The following is a 16,693-nucleotide window of genomic DNA, read 5'->3' as shown; positions in this document are numbered from 1 at the left end:
TGAGTAACCTATTTTAGCAGGACTTGGAGCCTTGCAGTATATTTAGCATCTTTTTTCTAATCTCTGTTGCTCAGGTGGCAGGAGTATAAAACATAGAATGCTGATTAGTGATTACTGTGCTGAATTTGAAAGTTTTATTGATCTCATGTCCCCGAGAATAACACACACACTTCCCACTTTACTTTCTATTTACAACAGCTGCTCTAGACCTCTAGTTCAGATTTAGACCCCTTGGAAGTCTTAAAATATCATCTTTTTTTAACAAGACCAGTAGTCAAGGACTAAACATACAATATTTGATGTAGATGATAAGATTTGGTCAAACTTTTGAAACTTTGACCATCAATAAATTTTCAAACGCTTAGTTTAAAAACAAAACAAAAAAATGGTATGCGTATATTTGCCTTGAAAGCACTATCATAATATCATAGACTCACTAAATTTTATAAAATTATTCAAATATAAAATTTCAAAAGTTGACTGTATCTTGTCCTATATGTCAAATATTTATGACCGGATGGAGGTATTCAGTAAATAGGGTTGTAATAAAAAAGATTTGGTGCTATTAATAAATTCCAGAAGTACAGTTGACCGAGCCCTCATGAAACACAAAAGGGACAGAAATTACAAAGAACCCTACTGTTACAAAATAGATAACTCATCAAACATAGTTGATTATCAAATTTGACAAATTACAAATAAGATTATTAATTTTCTTTTTCTCCACAGACCATCTTCCACAATTATTCATCATTGTGTCTTCATGGCAAAGGCTTGAGTTAGAATGTTGGCCTATACTACTTCAGGAGGTGCTGGAGAAGTACGAGAGCAATGCTCTAAAAGTGAGTTCTACTATGAATATACATTTGTTAATAATTTATTTTTGCTTGATTTTTGGCTGACAGAATATTCTTGGGTGTGTGCAGCTATGGTTTCCATTGCGAGCATTACTCACACAATCCTGTGATATTTCAAAGAACGAGGAAATATCTATAATCAAAAGGTGTCCATCCGTGTTTGCTCTCTCTATTTGGCTCTCTGTATATTTTCTAATGTATTGTTGAACCTAAATTTAGTGTTGAGGAGTTTGTTCAAACATCAAGCATTGGTGAATTCAAGAGAAGGTTGCATCTCCTACTGGCCTTCCATGGTGAACTTTCTGATGGTGCTGGTGTTGGTGCTTATTCAAGGTGAGATCAAGAGTCTTGTTCCACTTTGTTTAGTACAGCATGATTGTTAATTTCATTTTGAATTGCCCATTATAATTTTTCACTGTTCTGAAAACTGGGTGTGCTTTGTTTTGAAAATGGGCATCATTTTCTGACTTTATGTTTCTTGACAGTAACTCGTTGAAGAAAATCCAGAATATTCTGTACAACATGTTTGGGTACTACATGCAGTTCTTGCCACTGTGAGTTGCTTTTCGTGATTTATGTGAAGTTTTTCCTTGTTCATTTCTTCATGGTGGGTTATAACTAACGTTTTCATGACATCAGTGTTCTTGGGGAAATTGAAGGTGGTAAAGGATCAATAGAAAAGGACTTGAAAGATCAGGTCAAGCTTTACCGTTGGGAGCAAGATCCACACAGTGCTTCTATTGAGAATTTCAAGAGGACGAGGCAAAAAGTTTTTAAGCTTCTGCAGTGTTTCAATGTATGTGGTGATTGTTTAGTCTTTTTTTTTTATGTGAAAGGAAGCACTAACTGATACATGATTCATAATTGCTATCAGTTTTTCTAGATAATTGCCATCACATGTTGTAATTGTTGCCATAAAATCTCTAGTTGACTGGCCCAAATTTTAAATCTCTCTTTATGGTATAGTTTGTTACTAATAGCAATCATGTAAGTTACCAGAAAGTTACCTGAAGTGTTTAGTGTTTATTATTGATGTGGGCATTCATTAACTGTTTAGAAAAATGCATTTAATTGGATATTCTGCTTTTATAGGATATTTTGCAAAAACCTGTGATGGTCCTGCTAAATCAAGAATCTGTGGCAAGAAAAGTTCCATGTTGGCTTGATCAACAGATGCCTGAATCAGAGTTTCCTGTTGACCTTGGGAAACTTAGCGGAAGGTTGTCCCATTAAGGCTTTAAGAGTATGGAAATTTTTTAACCACCTATATCATCTACTTAATCTACTATGTTCATTGTGCCAGGTTTTTGTGGTACACTAAGTGGGCAAATCAGGCCAAATTGTCATTTCAAGCTTTACAACATACAAATGCTACTGATATTGGAGTTCATAATGAAGGTCTAGGCTGCACCCTCTCTCTCTCTCTCTCTCTCTCTCTCTCTCTCTCTCTCTCTCTCTCTCTCTCTCTCTCTCTCTTTCTCGCGTGTCAAAATTGTAATTTTGTTAATCATTTTCTCCTTTTTATCTTCCATAATGAGATTCTGAATTTTTTTTGACAGAGTTTGCGCGTGTAGTTTTCCACAATACAAACTGCCAACAAGCTGAAAGTGAACTTGAGGACAGATTGTATTTCTTTTGGGCTGCAATTGAGCGGATTTGCAATGCAGCTGATTTTGGTTCTATACTGAAAAGTGGTAAGAAGAACCAGAAGAAAACTGCTCTATCCAATTTGTTCAAGACACTTGAGGAATGTGGATTATCGAAGCACAGACCAATGGGTCGTGAGGTATATTACTTGTCAAAAAGCTTGTCTTCATTCCCCACTTGTTGTCAAGTGCACATTTACGTAAGAAATTGAAAATAATACAGGGAAACGAGTTGGCTGCACCAAGCCCATTTTTAGAGCAGTCGTATATCACGACACATTTGCTCCAGCAAGTGATCTCGAAGAAAATGCCTGAAGATGCTAGCGTTGCTCATGCTACCCTCTTGAGCACAAATAACTGGAAAAATGCAAATCAGCAGTACTTCAAATGTTTGGCAATGATGCAACAACTTCGACAAATTTCCTTGAAATTTAACAAAGATCTTGGTTTAGAAGAGGTTAGTCTTCCTTCTAGTATTAATGTACTTAGTGATTATAGTATCAAATTGGCATTTATTGTTTGAAAATTTGCAGGTTAATAGGGCTACATCTTTTATGGATCATCTTTTATCCATCATGTCTGAACAAAGACATTTTGCTTACAATATGTTTGAGCAATTGAATGAGTTTCGGCATGCAATTTTGTTGTTAGGTTCTGGAGGTACTTATTTTGTGATCTGTACATTCCTTTTCTTGTTTTGAAATCCATGTAGTAACTTTTACAAATCCTTTGTAGGTGATAGTGACTACCTTTCGTCATGCCAAAGTGTACTGCTGAATTCCATGTGGCAGCAAAAGGTAAGGTTTGCAGTATGAAAGTCTTACAGTTATTTGGGTAATTGGGGTTTATAGTTTGATGTATCCTTTTTGCATTTTTATGTAGCAATTTTTTGACAACATACTGGCTACGACCATGGATACCAACTTGCTGCTCAGAAGCTTCATCGATTGTCATCATGATCCTTGTGACAACATCCAAGTAGAAGTTTCTGCAATGTCAACGCTTTTTGAAAAGTTCATCGCAAGATTTTCTGAATCTAAGGTAAACCTGTTCATTTCTGCCTTCTTATTGGTCCTGTTTGACCACTCCTATGATCTCTGAGACATGGGGCTTGTATTTGTGGTCTGGTCCAAGAATAATAAGCTCTATTTCCAGTAGAAGCTTCAAATAAGTTGGCGTTAAGACACTTCAAGTTGCTTATTGGAGAAGCTACACCTTTATCAAGCAAGGCCCTGAATACCATTGCTATGCAAACTTAAGCAATATGTGACTAGTAACTCTATTCTATTTTGCAGGACTTGTTAGACAAATACTTACTCGGATCCAATTATATGATCGCTGGCTCACACAAGAATATGCCTCTTGCTACAAGAGAGATGGAGCAACTTGTTGCTGCAAATTGCCAGCTTATCAGCATGTTTAGGGAGGATATCCAAGTTCTATGCCACCAGGATGTTTCGATGAGATCTGTTAAGAAAGTTCTGCTCTCTCGGTTTGAAGAGTTGCTGGAGAAGGTATGTTCTTATATGTATAGAGATCTTAACATATGTAGAATTCTTGTATTCTGATGCTAAGACTGTAACACACACTAATGTTCACTTTATTACTGGACATGGAAGCTATAGATCCCACAAAATAATGTCACAGAAAACTTCATAGCTTCTTTAATCTACTGTATTCTTTTAGGAGTGGCTGGTCGCAATTATACCCTATATTTTATGGCAATTCTATGCACTTTACACATACTTTTTTTTTGCAAAATGCTTTTATTTACCTTTTATTTCTTGTCTGTTTTCTGGATATTTTGGTGCTTAAACATGCATTCCTGTTGCAGGGGAATTCACCAATGGCGATTTTATCCAGAAAAGTTGATGAAGACAAGCATATGCTATCCTCCGATGTCCTACACAATCTTGAAGCTTCATATGCAGAAGCTTTTAAGGAAATCTTTTCACTGGCTGTTGGTGTTGTTGGAAAGCTCACTGATCAGGGAATATCCACCGATGGAACTCATGATTCATTGGAAGGAAATATTACTTTGTGGAAAGATATTTTGCAGACATATGTCATGAACCTTCAAATGGGCCATTTGTTTGATGCTAGTAAAAAACTTACTGTTTCAGTGGTATGCCCCTTCACTTTTTGCGCATCATCTTTTCATCTCTACAGAATTAGATATATTTGCTACATTACTTGACTCCATCTATCACCAACAGAGGAGGCTGGTCGACATTAAACCTGAGTTGCCTTCTAGTATAGGGATGCAGTTAATGCATCTTCATGCTTTGCTTGGTCTGGTCCTATCAGCAGCTGAAGGCATTCTTTCTGAACTTTTAGAAGCTCATAGAACTGTAAGTATTTCATGCTTAGACAATTTTGTTCTCATTTCTTTTTCCCTGTTTTGGGAAAACAGTTTCAGAAAAATTCCTAATCCTGTTTTCTGATGGTTTCAGACATCTGAAATGACTCATGCACTTGGGGATCTTTTGATTCATCTATTTGCGGAAGGCTTTGGTTCCACAGATGATACAACTGAAGATGCTTCAGATGGACCACAGCAGGATGCAACTGGAACTGGCATGGGTGAGGGTGAAGGCAAAGAGAGTGCAAGTTCTAAAATAGATGATATATCCCAACTTGAGGGGACAGCTAATGAAATGGTTAGTGTGATCAAACAATGCTTCCTCGGTTGTCTCTCTATTTCAATTTTTTCTTCCTTTTGAGTTTGAATAGAAATAAAAACAGAGCCTAACCATTTTTTGTGATGTTGAACAGGATGCTCTACGTAAGCCAGACCAAGCTCCTAAGAATGATGATGATGCAGTTGAAATGCAAGACGATTTTAATGCAGAACTGTCTGATGTTTCTGAGGACCCTGAAGGCAATGATTCAGGCGATGAGGATGATGACACGAACTTGGAGAATCAGATGGGTGATACTGGTGATGCAAGTGAAATGGTCGGCAAGAAATCTTGGGATAAGGATGAAGATGATGATCCTAACAGATCCACTGAGAAGTATGAGTCGGGTTCATCAGCCAAGGAGACACAGAAGAATGATAGGGAACTGAGAGCAAAGGACGAAGGTGCTCTTGAAGAAGATCCCATGGAGACAGATTGTGATGAGCAAGGCAAGAATAATAATTTGGAGGATGATCCTAGTACTTGTGAGGATGTTGATCAGGATACGAATGACTTAATGGACAAAGCTGATGCCTATGATGATCGAACAGCACCTGAACTCCCTGAACCAAAGGATGATTCTGAGGATGTGGATATGGATGGGACAGAACATATTGATGAAATGGATGCTGATGGTGAAGAACTCAGTCCAGAAGAGGAAAAGCTAGCAGCAGATGGGTGTTTAGATGCTTCAGACGATGTGGAGGATGTAGATGCAGCTCAACATGGTGACAATGAGATTGATGGTGAGCAGGAGCATGCTGAAGATGGACAGATGGAGACAAATAACATGGAGAAAGAACTTCATAATATTGAGTCACTTGAGCATCCTTCACAAGGCATACAACCAAATAATGCCGAAATGGACTATAACAGAGAATCTGAATCAAACTTGGCTAACAGCACTGATATGAACAGTGCTGCTGCTCCTTCTGTTAATTTTTCAAGCAATGAAGTCCCTAGTCTGGAAATATCTATGCCCAACTCTGGGGATGGCTCTAGGTTATTGTCTAACTCTAAGCCAGAGTTGCAGACTGATACTCCACCATCGCAGATCAAACAGACAAATCCTTTTAGGAGCATTGGAGATGCAATGGCGGACTGGAAAGAACGGGCCAAAGTCTCAGCTGATACGCAGGATCATCAACCAGAAGCTGAACACCATATTGATGATGAAAGTGCTACCGAATTTCGTTATGTGCCGGACAGTGAGCAGAGCACCTCTCAGGCACTGGGTAATGCAACAGCTGATCAAATCAACGATGACCTGCAAGTCAAACAGTCTTCCATGGAGGATGAAAACCGTGTGCAAAAAGAGGAACACAATACTGACAGGGCACCTGGAGATGATCATAATCTTGAAGTGCCACATCTGCAAGCTTCACAATCACGTACCAACAAATCTGAAAATGCCAACAACCTTGAGCATAGAGAGATTCAAACTGATACATATGTTCAGGATTCAGTTCAAGGTGAAACAGACGAGACTTTTGGAGATTTTGTTTCGTTCAAACAACCTCCAGCAGATGAAAAAACAGTTATGCGGGATGATTTAGCCAATGACAGGGAGTTGTCTACTCCGATGGAAATCAACATCACTGATGTAGATATGAAAGGTCCTATTGTTGACTGGAAAAGTGTTGAGCTCACAACTATGAAGTTGTCCCAAGAACTTGCTGAGCAATTGCGCCTTGTCATGGAACCAACTCTTGCAAGTAAGCTTCAAGGAGATTACAGAACTGGAAAGAGAATAAACATGAAAAAGGTACTTCTGTTTCTCACGATCTTGTTTTAATGCTAAAAGAACAGCCTTTTCCATTTTCAAGGTGTTCACTCATATGATGGTGCATTGCTATTTTTTCAGGTTATTCCATATATTGCAAGTCATTTCCGCAGGGATAAGATATGGTTGCGCCGAACTAAACCTAATAAACGTAATTACCAAGTGGTTATTGCTGTGGACGACTCACGGAGTATGTCCGAGGGCAAGTGTGGAAAAGTGGCTATTGAAGCATTAGTTACAGTCTGCCGGGCCATGTCACAACTTGAGGTTGGACAGTTTGCAGTTGCAAGTTTCGGGAAAAAGGGAAATGTCAAAGTGCTACATGATTTCGATCAGGTCTTCAATGGAGAAGCAGGAACGAATGTAGGTTTCATGAAATTGATTGCATGCTCTTTTGCTTTCCAATAAATGAAACTCACGAGCTGTTGCTCACTTTCTTCTCTGATGACAGATGATTTCTAGTTTGTCCTTTGAGCAAGACAACAAACTTGAGGATGAACCAGTTGCTGATCTCTTGATGCATCTGAACACAATGCTTGATACTGCCGTGGCACGGTCACGTACACCGTCAGGGCAAAATCCACTTCAGCAACTCGTACTAATAATATCTGACGGGAAGTTCCACGAAAAGGTACCAGTTTTTCCATCACATAATTTTGTATATCTCACAGTGCCTACCTTTTGGTTCTGATGTTCGCATCGCGTCATTAGGAAAATTTGAAGCGTTGCGTCAGGAATGTCCTTAACAGAAAGAGGATGATCGCATATGTGCTCCTAGATGGTCACGAGGAATCTATCATGGATTCACTGGTGCGTACCCCTCAAATCTCAGTGACATGGTTATCACTTTTCACGATTAGCTAATTAACTGAGTTTGGAATCCTTTTGGCATTGACGTGCAGGAAGTATCCTATCAAGGTACCAAACTAACCATGGGGAAATATATGGACTCCTTTCCATTCCCTTACTATGTCATGCTGAAGAATATTGAAGCACTTCCTCGTACATTGGCTGACTTGCTTAGACAGGTACAGATTATCCTCTGCCTTAGCTCCTGCTATTTACGAACTAATGGATGGTTTACTCATTTCTGTTCTCTGGTCCCTCTCTGTCTGACATGTGGACTTGTCTTCTCTCTGTTGCAGTGGTTTGAGCTCATGCAGAGCGCTAATGAATGATCTTTTGGATGCTCATCAAAGTAACCGGAGGAAGAATGCCCTCGCGCCCATCACTGTAATTTGTGTATAGAATACTACCAAAATTTTGAGTCCCCTAGGCTTCTAGCTGCTTACACACTTTGGGTTAACAACTGTTCCAAGGCCTGAGCTGTGTACAAAATATACCACATTTCGTTGTAAACTGCATTTGAGAAATGCAAGCAATTTTGTAGCTACTACTCATGACTCATGAGCGTCTGGAAAGAAATTTCCTCTTCATTCCCACTGGTCACTGCCCTCTTTTTGTGCGATGATTGCAGCAAAACTTTGAGAAGAGTACTGTCGTTATTTGGTACCTGCCGTCACGTCAGGCACTTAAAATCTTTACCATCCCAAGTATTATCTCCGTTTTTTAATAGATGACGCCGTTGATTTTTTCTCACATGTTTGACCATTCGTCTTATTCAAAAATTTTATGCAAATGTATATGATATAAATTATACTTGAAGTACTATGAGTGATAAAACAACTCATAACAAAATAAATTATAATTAATAAGACGAATGGTTAAACATATGAGAAAAAGTCAACGGTGTCATCTATTAAAAAACGGAGGAAGTATTCTTTTCTAAACTGTGGCGTCTTGTATATTTTGTGCTAATAAATTGTCACGTGTAGTTCCATGTGACAAGTCGAGATAACACTTGTGCTTAGTTCACGCTAAAATTATAAGTTTGGTTGAAATTGGAACGATGTGACGGAAAAATTGAAAGTTTGTGTGTAGAAAAGTTTTGATATGATAAAAAAATTAAAAGTTTGAAGAAAAACATTGGAATTAAACTAGCCCCTAATCACTGGGCAATGCCCAAGACAACACTCATTGGAAATCTGGCATAGCATATCCGTATGTCACCGTCTCGTTGGCGACGTAATCCAGGCGACTTACTGTATAACCCCTACACATCCCTATCCCCATCCAACGTGTACCTGACGCCTGACACCGTAATCCTCATCCTCGCCCTCACCCAGTAACGGCCGGGGCCCCACCTCCCGGTGTGCCTTTTCGTGCTCTGTGGGGCCCACTCGCATTGCCGACTCATACGAAAACCGTTTGCTCTCGCGCCACCCTATGGGCAACCAGCCGCTGACTGTTAGTGGATTCTAGTAGTAGTTGTTTATCTTTGTTCTGTTGTTTCTTATGAGGCGAGATCGATGAAAGACAGGTTCCATTTAGCTGTGAATGGTCTGGTCCATGATTGCATTGAACTATGCAGGCAGATATTTTCCAGCTCACGGCAAGTGCGTTCAACCAAGTTAGCTATTCCATCATAAAAATGTTAATTACCTCCATCCCAAAACACTAGTTGTTTTGAGTTTTTGTTTGATCCTTCTTCATTTTAGAAAATTATAAAATTATTATTTGTTTTATGTATGACACTTTATTATCAGAAGTACTTTAAATATGATTTTATCATTTTCTATATTTGCACTAACTTTTAAATAAGATGAACTGTCAAACGTTATAAGTAATAAGTCAAAACGACATCTAATTTGGGATGTAGGTAGTATTTTTAGAGCAAATTACGCTTTTGGCCACATATTTGCTCTAAGCTTTTTCTTGAAAGTATGATTCCAAGAAACAATTCTTATGTTACATTGTTGAGATTAATTGTTCTATACTACTTTCTCTATCTAAAATGAATCCAATTCTACGGATGAATTTGGATCAATATTTATCTAAATTCATCTATAAAATTTATTTATTTTGTTTGAGACAGTCGGCATTTGAATCATGTGCCAAAGAGATGTCGTTCACGCCATCTTGGGGGGACAAGCACAAACAAAAGATAGGAGAGGAAACACAGCCGTTACCGCCATATTTGAAGGAGGAAAAAAAAAACTAGAGAGAGAAAAAAAAACGTGTTTCCCCACTATAAAACGCGGCCGCACGCGCGCAAGCTCCCCTCCCTCCTTCCCTCCCGCCGTTGCCAACCACCCCCTTCCCCTCCCCCCTCGCCCTCGCCGCCGGCGGCCGTCTCGTCGTCGGTGAGACCTAGAGAGCCAAACAGCGCGTTGGTTGTTGAGCTCGGAGAGGGAGAGAGAGAGAGAGAGAGGATGGAATTGGAGTCGGAGCAGCACGGGTAAGCAAGAAAGAGGGAATCGATCATGTGGTTGGCTGCGAGATTTTTATTACCCTCTGATTCGAGAGCTTTGGTTCTGGAAATCTCATCTCACCTGTGTTTGTTTGCTTGGGCTTTTTTGTTTTTTTTTTGTTTTTTTTTTCTGGCGGGTGAAGCTGCGAGCATTACACGAGGGGATGCAGGATCAGGGCGCCGTGCTGCGGCGAGGTGTTCGGCTGCAGGCATTGCCACAACGAGGCCAAGGTTGGATGGATTCTTCTCTCTTCTTCCAATCCATTTCGCTTTTGAATTTTGATTCTGTTTTTCTTTTTTTGTTGGCTCCTATTGAGGAGAGGAAAATCGTTCAAACGGTACTGATATTGGCTTTTGATTATTTGCTGCAGAATTCGCTCGAGATCCATCTCAATGACCGTCACGAGATCCCCCGCCACGAAATCAAGAAGGTGTTTGTTTGTTCTCACTCTTCTGTTTGATTTTAGCATCAGCTTTCCCTTTTGTTTTCAATTCGTGTAAGCTTTGATGCTTGTCATACCCAATTTCATCCGATATAATCCGTGTCAAATTTATCTGAATTTTGCTTGGACACACAACGCCTGATAGACAAAAAAGAAAAGAAAAAAATCTGCGGTCAATATTTGATGGCGTGTCGCCGGAGAGATCATACCTCAGTTTTCACAAACCTATCAATTTCTTCAGTCCAAAATTCAAAATCCGATTAGTAATTGCCATTTCAGTCTGATGCTGATGCATGCCTCTGGAGCCCTGGACAATGATGTTTGGGACCCCTGCCATGAAGTGGCCAAGAATGCCCCCATCCCAAGAATTTTTTTTTTCCTTTCCTTTCCTTCTCCCCCCCTTCTTCAGATAAGGTTGTCTAATTGTCTTAGTGCTCCATGGGGACAGATTCTTCTTGATATTTTCCATTCCACAACTCAACTTGCACACTAGGTTAGTTTCTGCTACTAGTGACCATTGTCTGGTCCACATGATTGATTGCTTGCTTGCTTGCTTATCTCCATGTGACAATGTCACTAGAAGGATGACGGCAGAGGAGGAAAGGGAAATGACAAAGGCATGTCTCACCATCAGCCAAGATTAACTTGAGTGCGGTCAGCTGATTGATTCCTGAATAATTGAGTAGCAGCACATGATTGATTCGTTTATGTGGCCCAACAGGTGTCCATAGCTAACAGTGCCTCAAATAGTCAAACTGATTGTGCAATTATCACAGCACTAATTTCCTGGGGGAATCTAGTGGATAAGAATTTCAATGGCTGTTACGCTTTTGTCATTATCACTAACTTTCTTAACCAGATTGTGGAGTTACTGAAACTGTTTTACTTTATGGTGTATCACAGGTTATCTGCTCTCTCTGCGACAAAGAACAGGATGTAAGTAGTTTATAGAAAGGTGCAATAGAATTTCTCGAGTGTACAACAGTAGAATTTCTGGATTGTGCTAACTTTTTTTTTTCTGTACTGATCACATGAAAATTGTTCACTTTGATCGACAGGTACAACAGTACTGTTCTGGTTGTGGGGCATGCATGGGGAAATACTTCTGCGAAAAATGCAACTTCTTTGATGATGATGTAAGCATGTTTGGATTACAAATGATGATTCTACGTTACATCTAAGTTTCTAATGTGGCAAGTATGGTTCATAAATGTATGATGATGCTTAACAACCTGACTAACATATTTGTTTGGTTTGTTCCAGGTCTCAAAGAACCAGTATCACTGCGATGGATGCGGCATATGCAGGCAAGTCCTAAATCTATCTCTATGAATTATTTTCTGCATTTACTATTTTATTCAGTTTGATCAATTTTGGATATGCCCATTTTTTTTCCAGAACTGGTGGTGTGGATAAGTTCTTTCACTGCGACAAATGCGGTATGTTCTGCATGATCTTAATGCAATGAGCCAGTGATGCGTATTCCCCAAAATTTTTTGACATTCTCGCCACATGTCGCTGATAAACAAGATTGGTCTAACATTTGCTATTCCTCACTAAACAGGGTGTTGCTACAGTAATGTCTTGAGGGATTCTCATCACTGTGTAGAAGGAGCAATGCATCACAACTGTCCTGTCTGCTTCGAGGTGAGCCTTGCTTTCCACAAATGCATTTGGTATTCAGAAAGGTAGAGAAAAAAAAACAACATTCTCAATTTGTTTCCAGTTCTTGAGATCTGACATAAAAAAATTTGCTCTCCTTTTCCAAATCACAGTACCTATTTGACTCGACGAAGGACATCAGCGTCTTGCACTGCGGGCACACGATCCATCTGGAATGCCTGAACGTGATGAGAGCGCATCATCAGTGAGTGTTCTTCAGACAAAAAACTTCACCTGATAAAACTTTCTCCTAACCAAACCAATGCAATGATTCTGATATCCCCCAGCTTCGCTTGCCCGGTGTGCTCACGGTCGGCCTGCGACATGTCGGACGCGTGGAAGAAGCTCGACGAGGAGGTGGCCGCGACGCCGATGCCGGAGTTCTACCAGAAGAAGATGGTCAGTAAAACACCAAACATTTCTCCAAAATCTCGTGTGCCATTCTTCAGTGAACATTTTTTTAGATAATGGAAATGGATTACATCTCCGGCCTCTGCTCGTAGGCACACAACTAAAAAGTCCAGAAGTGAATAGAAAAGAGCTTAAAAAAAGACGAGATGGGACAAACCCTCAACTTCTACCAATAATATGATCTACTAAAATAATGTTTCTAAAATCATGTAGATTCTATCACAAAATTCTGTAGGTACTACGCCATCCAGACTGGAATAAAAGTTCTTTGGCTACCAATTCTTGAGTGAACATGGCTGGGACTCTGAACAATCCTTTGATGATTCTTCTTCTTCCTCCTCATTCAGATATGGATCCTCTGCAACGACTGCGGCGCGACGTCGAACGTGAACTTCCACGTCCTGGCGCAGAAGTGCCCCGGATGCAGCTCCTACAACACCCGGGAGACCAGAGGCTGCGGCCGCCCTGCAGCCGCGCGCTCCACGGTTTGATTTCAGCAGCAGGAGCAGCAGCAGCAGAGACGAGTTGGCATCCATCTCACAAACTAAGGATGAAATCGAGAGCGACAAACAAGATGCAGAGACGGCTTCCTCTGAACTTAGCCGTCGAGCAAAAGCTGCAAAATCGATCGGCGTCGAGTTTGGTAGACACACTTTGCGCCAAGAGGAGTATGGTGATTTTGGCGCAGTATGCAGCGAGTTGAATAGCCCATATATGTTGTGTTTTCTCTCTCTCTCTTTTTTGTGAGGATATATGTTATGTTTTGAAACTCCAACTATTATTATTACTAAATGATACTCCTAATAAAAGAGAGACATCTTCTCAAGAAAAGAAAAGAAAAGAAATGATAGACACAGTGCCATGCTGATATACATTTCTGGTCAAAGTGAAGCGATGCTACTGATCAACATCTTTAAAAAGTTGGACACCAAGGAAAGATTTGGTGTTGATGATTTTAAGAACTCTCTCCGTTTCTAAATATTTTTCTAAATATTTAACACCGTTAACTTTTTAGTACATATTTGACCATTCATCTTATTCAACAACTTTGATGAAATATGTAAAACTATATGTATACATATAAATATATTTAACAATGAATCAATGATAGGAAAATAATTAATAGTTACTTAAATTTTTTGAATAAAACGAACGGTCAAACATATTTAAAAAAATTAACAACGTCAAATATTTAGAAACAGAGGGAGTCAAATATTTTCAGAGGGAGCAAGAAGCAAATATTTCAGATGAACGTGCTCGAAGAGAATCGAATCCGAGCGGATAGGGTGCATGCCAGCACCCCTGCCATTACTCTACGAGTGCATCTCACTGCTCAACATCTTTGCTAGGCCGTCTCAGATTGTTGCTTTACGGCCCAAAAGACTATATAAAAGCCCAACAATTTCCTCTGGTCCAAGAGAGTTTGCAAGGATGAAAATCTTCTCTAACATAAAAGAAGCCGCATTTCCACATTTTTTCTCCCAACCCCTGTCATTTTCAGTTTCACATATTATTGGTACTTAATTACAGGAATAAGTTGTGGGCTCGGTTGGTCAAAGCCATGCACTGGATATTGGTAGCCCATTTATTGCTAGTGCACTATCCAGATGTCATGAAATCCGTACAGCAAATGACACACAACTGGAGTACTACGGCCCAGTTTAGTTCACAATTTTTTTTTCCTAAAAACATCACATCGAATTTTTGGATAGATCAAATTTTTAGATACATATATGGAGCATCAAATATAGATAAAAACAAAAACCAATTGTGCAGTTAGGGAGGAAATCGCGAGACGAATCTTTTGAGCCTAATTAGTCCATGATTAGCCATAAGTGCTACAATAACCCACATGCGCTAATGATAGATTAATTAGGCTCAAAATCGTCTCGCGGTTTCCAGGCGAGTTATGAAATTAGTTTTCTCGTTCATGTCCGAAAAGCCCTTCCGACATCTGGTCAAACGCCCAAAATAACCCCAAAAAATTTTTCCCCCAACTAAACAGGCCCGCCACCTACTGGGAGTCTGGAACTTGAAGACCGATATATGAAAGTCTCGTTGCCTTGACGCAAACAGCCAATTAACTAGCCAAGCATGCACGTTTACGAAATTATTCAATTATTCCGTTACATTTTATATTGTGGTGCATAAATTTAGTAATAGCTGTTTTTTCCCAATCTCTTTTTTTTTTCCATTTGGACTATAATATTGTTATAGCTATGATCGTTTCAGCAAAAAGATTAGCCATGAAAAATAATTAATAAAGCTATTAGGGTTTAAAAGCCAATGATAAACAATAGACTACGATATAAAAAAAGAAAAAAAATACTCCTCTAAACTATCGTGGTTGACCGAATTACCCCCTGAACCACAAAACCAGATATTTTAAACCCTGAACAATTTATACCGCACGAATAACCCCCTTAGCTCAATCCGGAGCGGTTTTGGTCCTGCATGTCATAAACATGGGCACTGACGTGGAAATCCCATCAACAGAAAATAGAATAAAATAATATAGGGCCCACATGTCATATTAATACCTTCTGTCTGTGTGTGTGATGTTAGCATTGGAGGTGAGCGGCTACGGGCGCGGCTGGGGGAGCGGTGGTGGGCGCGGCTGGGAGGAGGAACCGTTCGGTGGTGAGCGACGATGGGCGCGGATGGGAGGGCGCTCTAGGAGGCATGGCTGGGAGTGCTCTCCAGGCGACGACGAGAGCGGCAATGGTGATGTGGCGCAGAGAGAGAAAGGCAGAGATGTGGCACAAGGGAGAGGAGAGCCCGACGGCAGCCAGGCAGAGCGGTGGCGGTTATGGTGAAGTGGTAGCCCTCCCCCTAGCGGCGATGGAGACCGGCACCGGCGCGGTCGCAGGAGAAGGCACCGACTGGAGCCGTGAAATTCGGCCACAAAGATGGGTTCCCCTGGAGCGATGCCGACGGCCTCGACTGCGGACGCCAGCCAGAGGCTGGGGCCGGCCGTCAGGGGAGCCCACGACAAGGGGACGACGGTCAGTGGTGGCCTCCTGACGACGGGGTCGGCGGAGGAAATCGATGCATAGTAGATCGAGGCGGTGGAGCAGTATCCATCCTCCGACAACGGCGAAGCAAGGCGGGAGCGGAGTCTGGATGCCAGCATCGACGGTGGTGGAGATAGGGCCACACCGGTGAAACTCGGGCAGCGGCAATCCTTGATCGGAGTGGAGGAGTCGGTCGCTTTCCCGGCTGCCCTGGAGGGCGCCGCCACTGCCGCTTGTCATCTCTTTTCTCCTCTCCCCTCTCTCTCCTCTCTCCAGCGGTTGGATGGGGGCAATGGCGACAACGACTAGCTAAAGGAGGCAGGGTTCGAGATGAGGGTGACGGCGACGTGGGCGTCTCTATGGTTGTAGACAAAGGAAGAGGAAAGAGCAGCTTACATGTGGGGGCCCACTAGCTTCATAATAGAGGAAGGATGTGGTGGAGGCTGACATGTGGGGCCAGTGCCACATGTGCGGTCACATAGGACTAAAACCGCTCCGGATTGAGCCAGGGGGGTTATTCGTCCGGTTTAAATTGTCCGGTTTTATGGTTCAGGGGGTAATTGGGTCAACCACACGATAGTTTAGTGGGTAATTCGTACTTTTTTTTTTCTAAAAAAACCTACTCCAACTCTAAAATTAGAGCAATTTTATGGTCCTTGCGGAGGCACCATGAAGTACCATTTTTTCTATTATAAATTTGGTACTTCATGGTACCTAAGTACTATGAGGCACTAAAATTTTGGTACCTCATGGTAGCTCTTCAAGGACCGTAGAATTGCTCCTAAAATTAAGTTTTATAATTTAAGCTGACTCTCATATAAATAGACTTTTAGACTCTCAACATCTAAAAGCACCTTTAAAACATATAAAAAACATACAAGGATAG

The 16,693-nt window shown here is 40.8% G+C and overlaps 2 protein-coding genes across 4 annotated transcripts in view; both read left to right on the top strand.

Annotated features, from left to right (window-relative positions):
- The window catches only part of LOC4348797 (midasin), a 32,384-nt gene extending 23,981 nt beyond the window's left edge, over positions 1–8,403 (top strand). For both annotated transcript variants that reach the window (XM_015758650.3, XM_015758649.3), the window contains exons 45-66: positions 730–842; positions 927–1,003; positions 1,077–1,190; positions 1,343–1,411; positions 1,497–1,653; positions 1,950–2,077; positions 2,161–2,255; positions 2,417–2,643; positions 2,727–2,960; positions 3,037–3,163; positions 3,239–3,300; positions 3,386–3,544; positions 3,799–4,017; positions 4,338–4,628; positions 4,720–4,854; positions 4,957–5,163; positions 5,279–6,949; positions 7,049–7,330; positions 7,419–7,598; positions 7,679–7,777; positions 7,870–7,995; positions 8,113–8,403. In XM_015758650.3, coding sequence (XP_015614136.1) covers positions 730–842; positions 927–1,003; positions 1,077–1,190; positions 1,343–1,411; positions 1,497–1,653; positions 1,950–2,077; positions 2,161–2,255; positions 2,417–2,643; positions 2,727–2,960; positions 3,037–3,163; positions 3,239–3,300; positions 3,386–3,544; positions 3,799–4,017; positions 4,338–4,628; positions 4,720–4,854; positions 4,957–5,163; positions 5,279–6,949; positions 7,049–7,330; positions 7,419–7,598; positions 7,679–7,777; positions 7,870–7,995; positions 8,113–8,145 — 4,805 coding nt within the window. In that variant the 3' untranslated portion in view covers positions 8,146–8,403. The remainder of the gene's footprint in view (positions 1–729; positions 843–926; positions 1,004–1,076; positions 1,191–1,342; positions 1,412–1,496; positions 1,654–1,949; positions 2,078–2,160; positions 2,256–2,416; positions 2,644–2,726; positions 2,961–3,036; positions 3,164–3,238; positions 3,301–3,385; positions 3,545–3,798; positions 4,018–4,337; positions 4,629–4,719; positions 4,855–4,956; positions 5,164–5,278; positions 6,950–7,048; positions 7,331–7,418; positions 7,599–7,678; positions 7,778–7,869; positions 7,996–8,112) is intronic.
- Positions 8,404–9,739: 1,336 nt separating this feature from the next.
- LOC4348796 (E3 ubiquitin-protein ligase RZFP34) lies at positions 9,740–13,608 on the top strand. Of its 2 annotated transcripts, none has more exons than XM_015757233.3 (11): positions 9,740–10,265; positions 10,421–10,508; positions 10,649–10,708; positions 11,624–11,656; positions 11,779–11,856; positions 11,984–12,027; positions 12,119–12,159; positions 12,285–12,367; positions 12,496–12,587; positions 12,670–12,781; positions 13,141–13,608. In XM_015757233.3, the coding sequence occupies exons 1-11, from the start codon at positions 10,240–10,242 to the stop codon at positions 13,282–13,284; spliced, it is 801 nt and encodes a 266-aa protein (XP_015612719.1). In that variant the 5' UTR covers positions 9,740–10,239; the 3' UTR covers positions 13,285–13,608. The 2 variants fall into 2 exon arrangements, with proteins under 2 accessions (XP_015612719.1, XP_015612720.1); XM_015757234.3 differs by having other exon boundaries at positions 10,103–10,295.
- The last annotated feature ends 3,085 nt before the right edge of the window (positions 13,609–16,693 follow it).

Source organism: Oryza sativa, chromosome 10 (assembly GCF_034140825.1).
Source record: "Oryza sativa Japonica Group chromosome 10, ASM3414082v1".
NCBI lineage: Eukaryota > Viridiplantae > Streptophyta > Magnoliopsida > Poales > Poaceae > Oryza > Oryza sativa.
The sequence above is the reverse complement of the archived record's forward strand: the minus strand, read 5'-3'. Positions and strand labels throughout refer to the sequence as shown.

Coding starts and splice junctions, on each gene's coding strand:
- LOC4348796 (XM_015757233.3), top strand. CDS start 10,240: ATGGAATTGGAGTCGGAGCAGCACGG. Junction 10,709..11,623: donor CCCGCCACGAAATCAAGAAG/GTGTTTGTTTGT, acceptor GGTGTATCACAG/GTTATCTGCTCTCTCTGCGA. Junction 12,588..12,669: donor GTGATGAGAGCGCATCATCA/GTGAGTGTTCTT, acceptor GATATCCCCCAG/CTTCGCTTGCCCGGTGTGCT.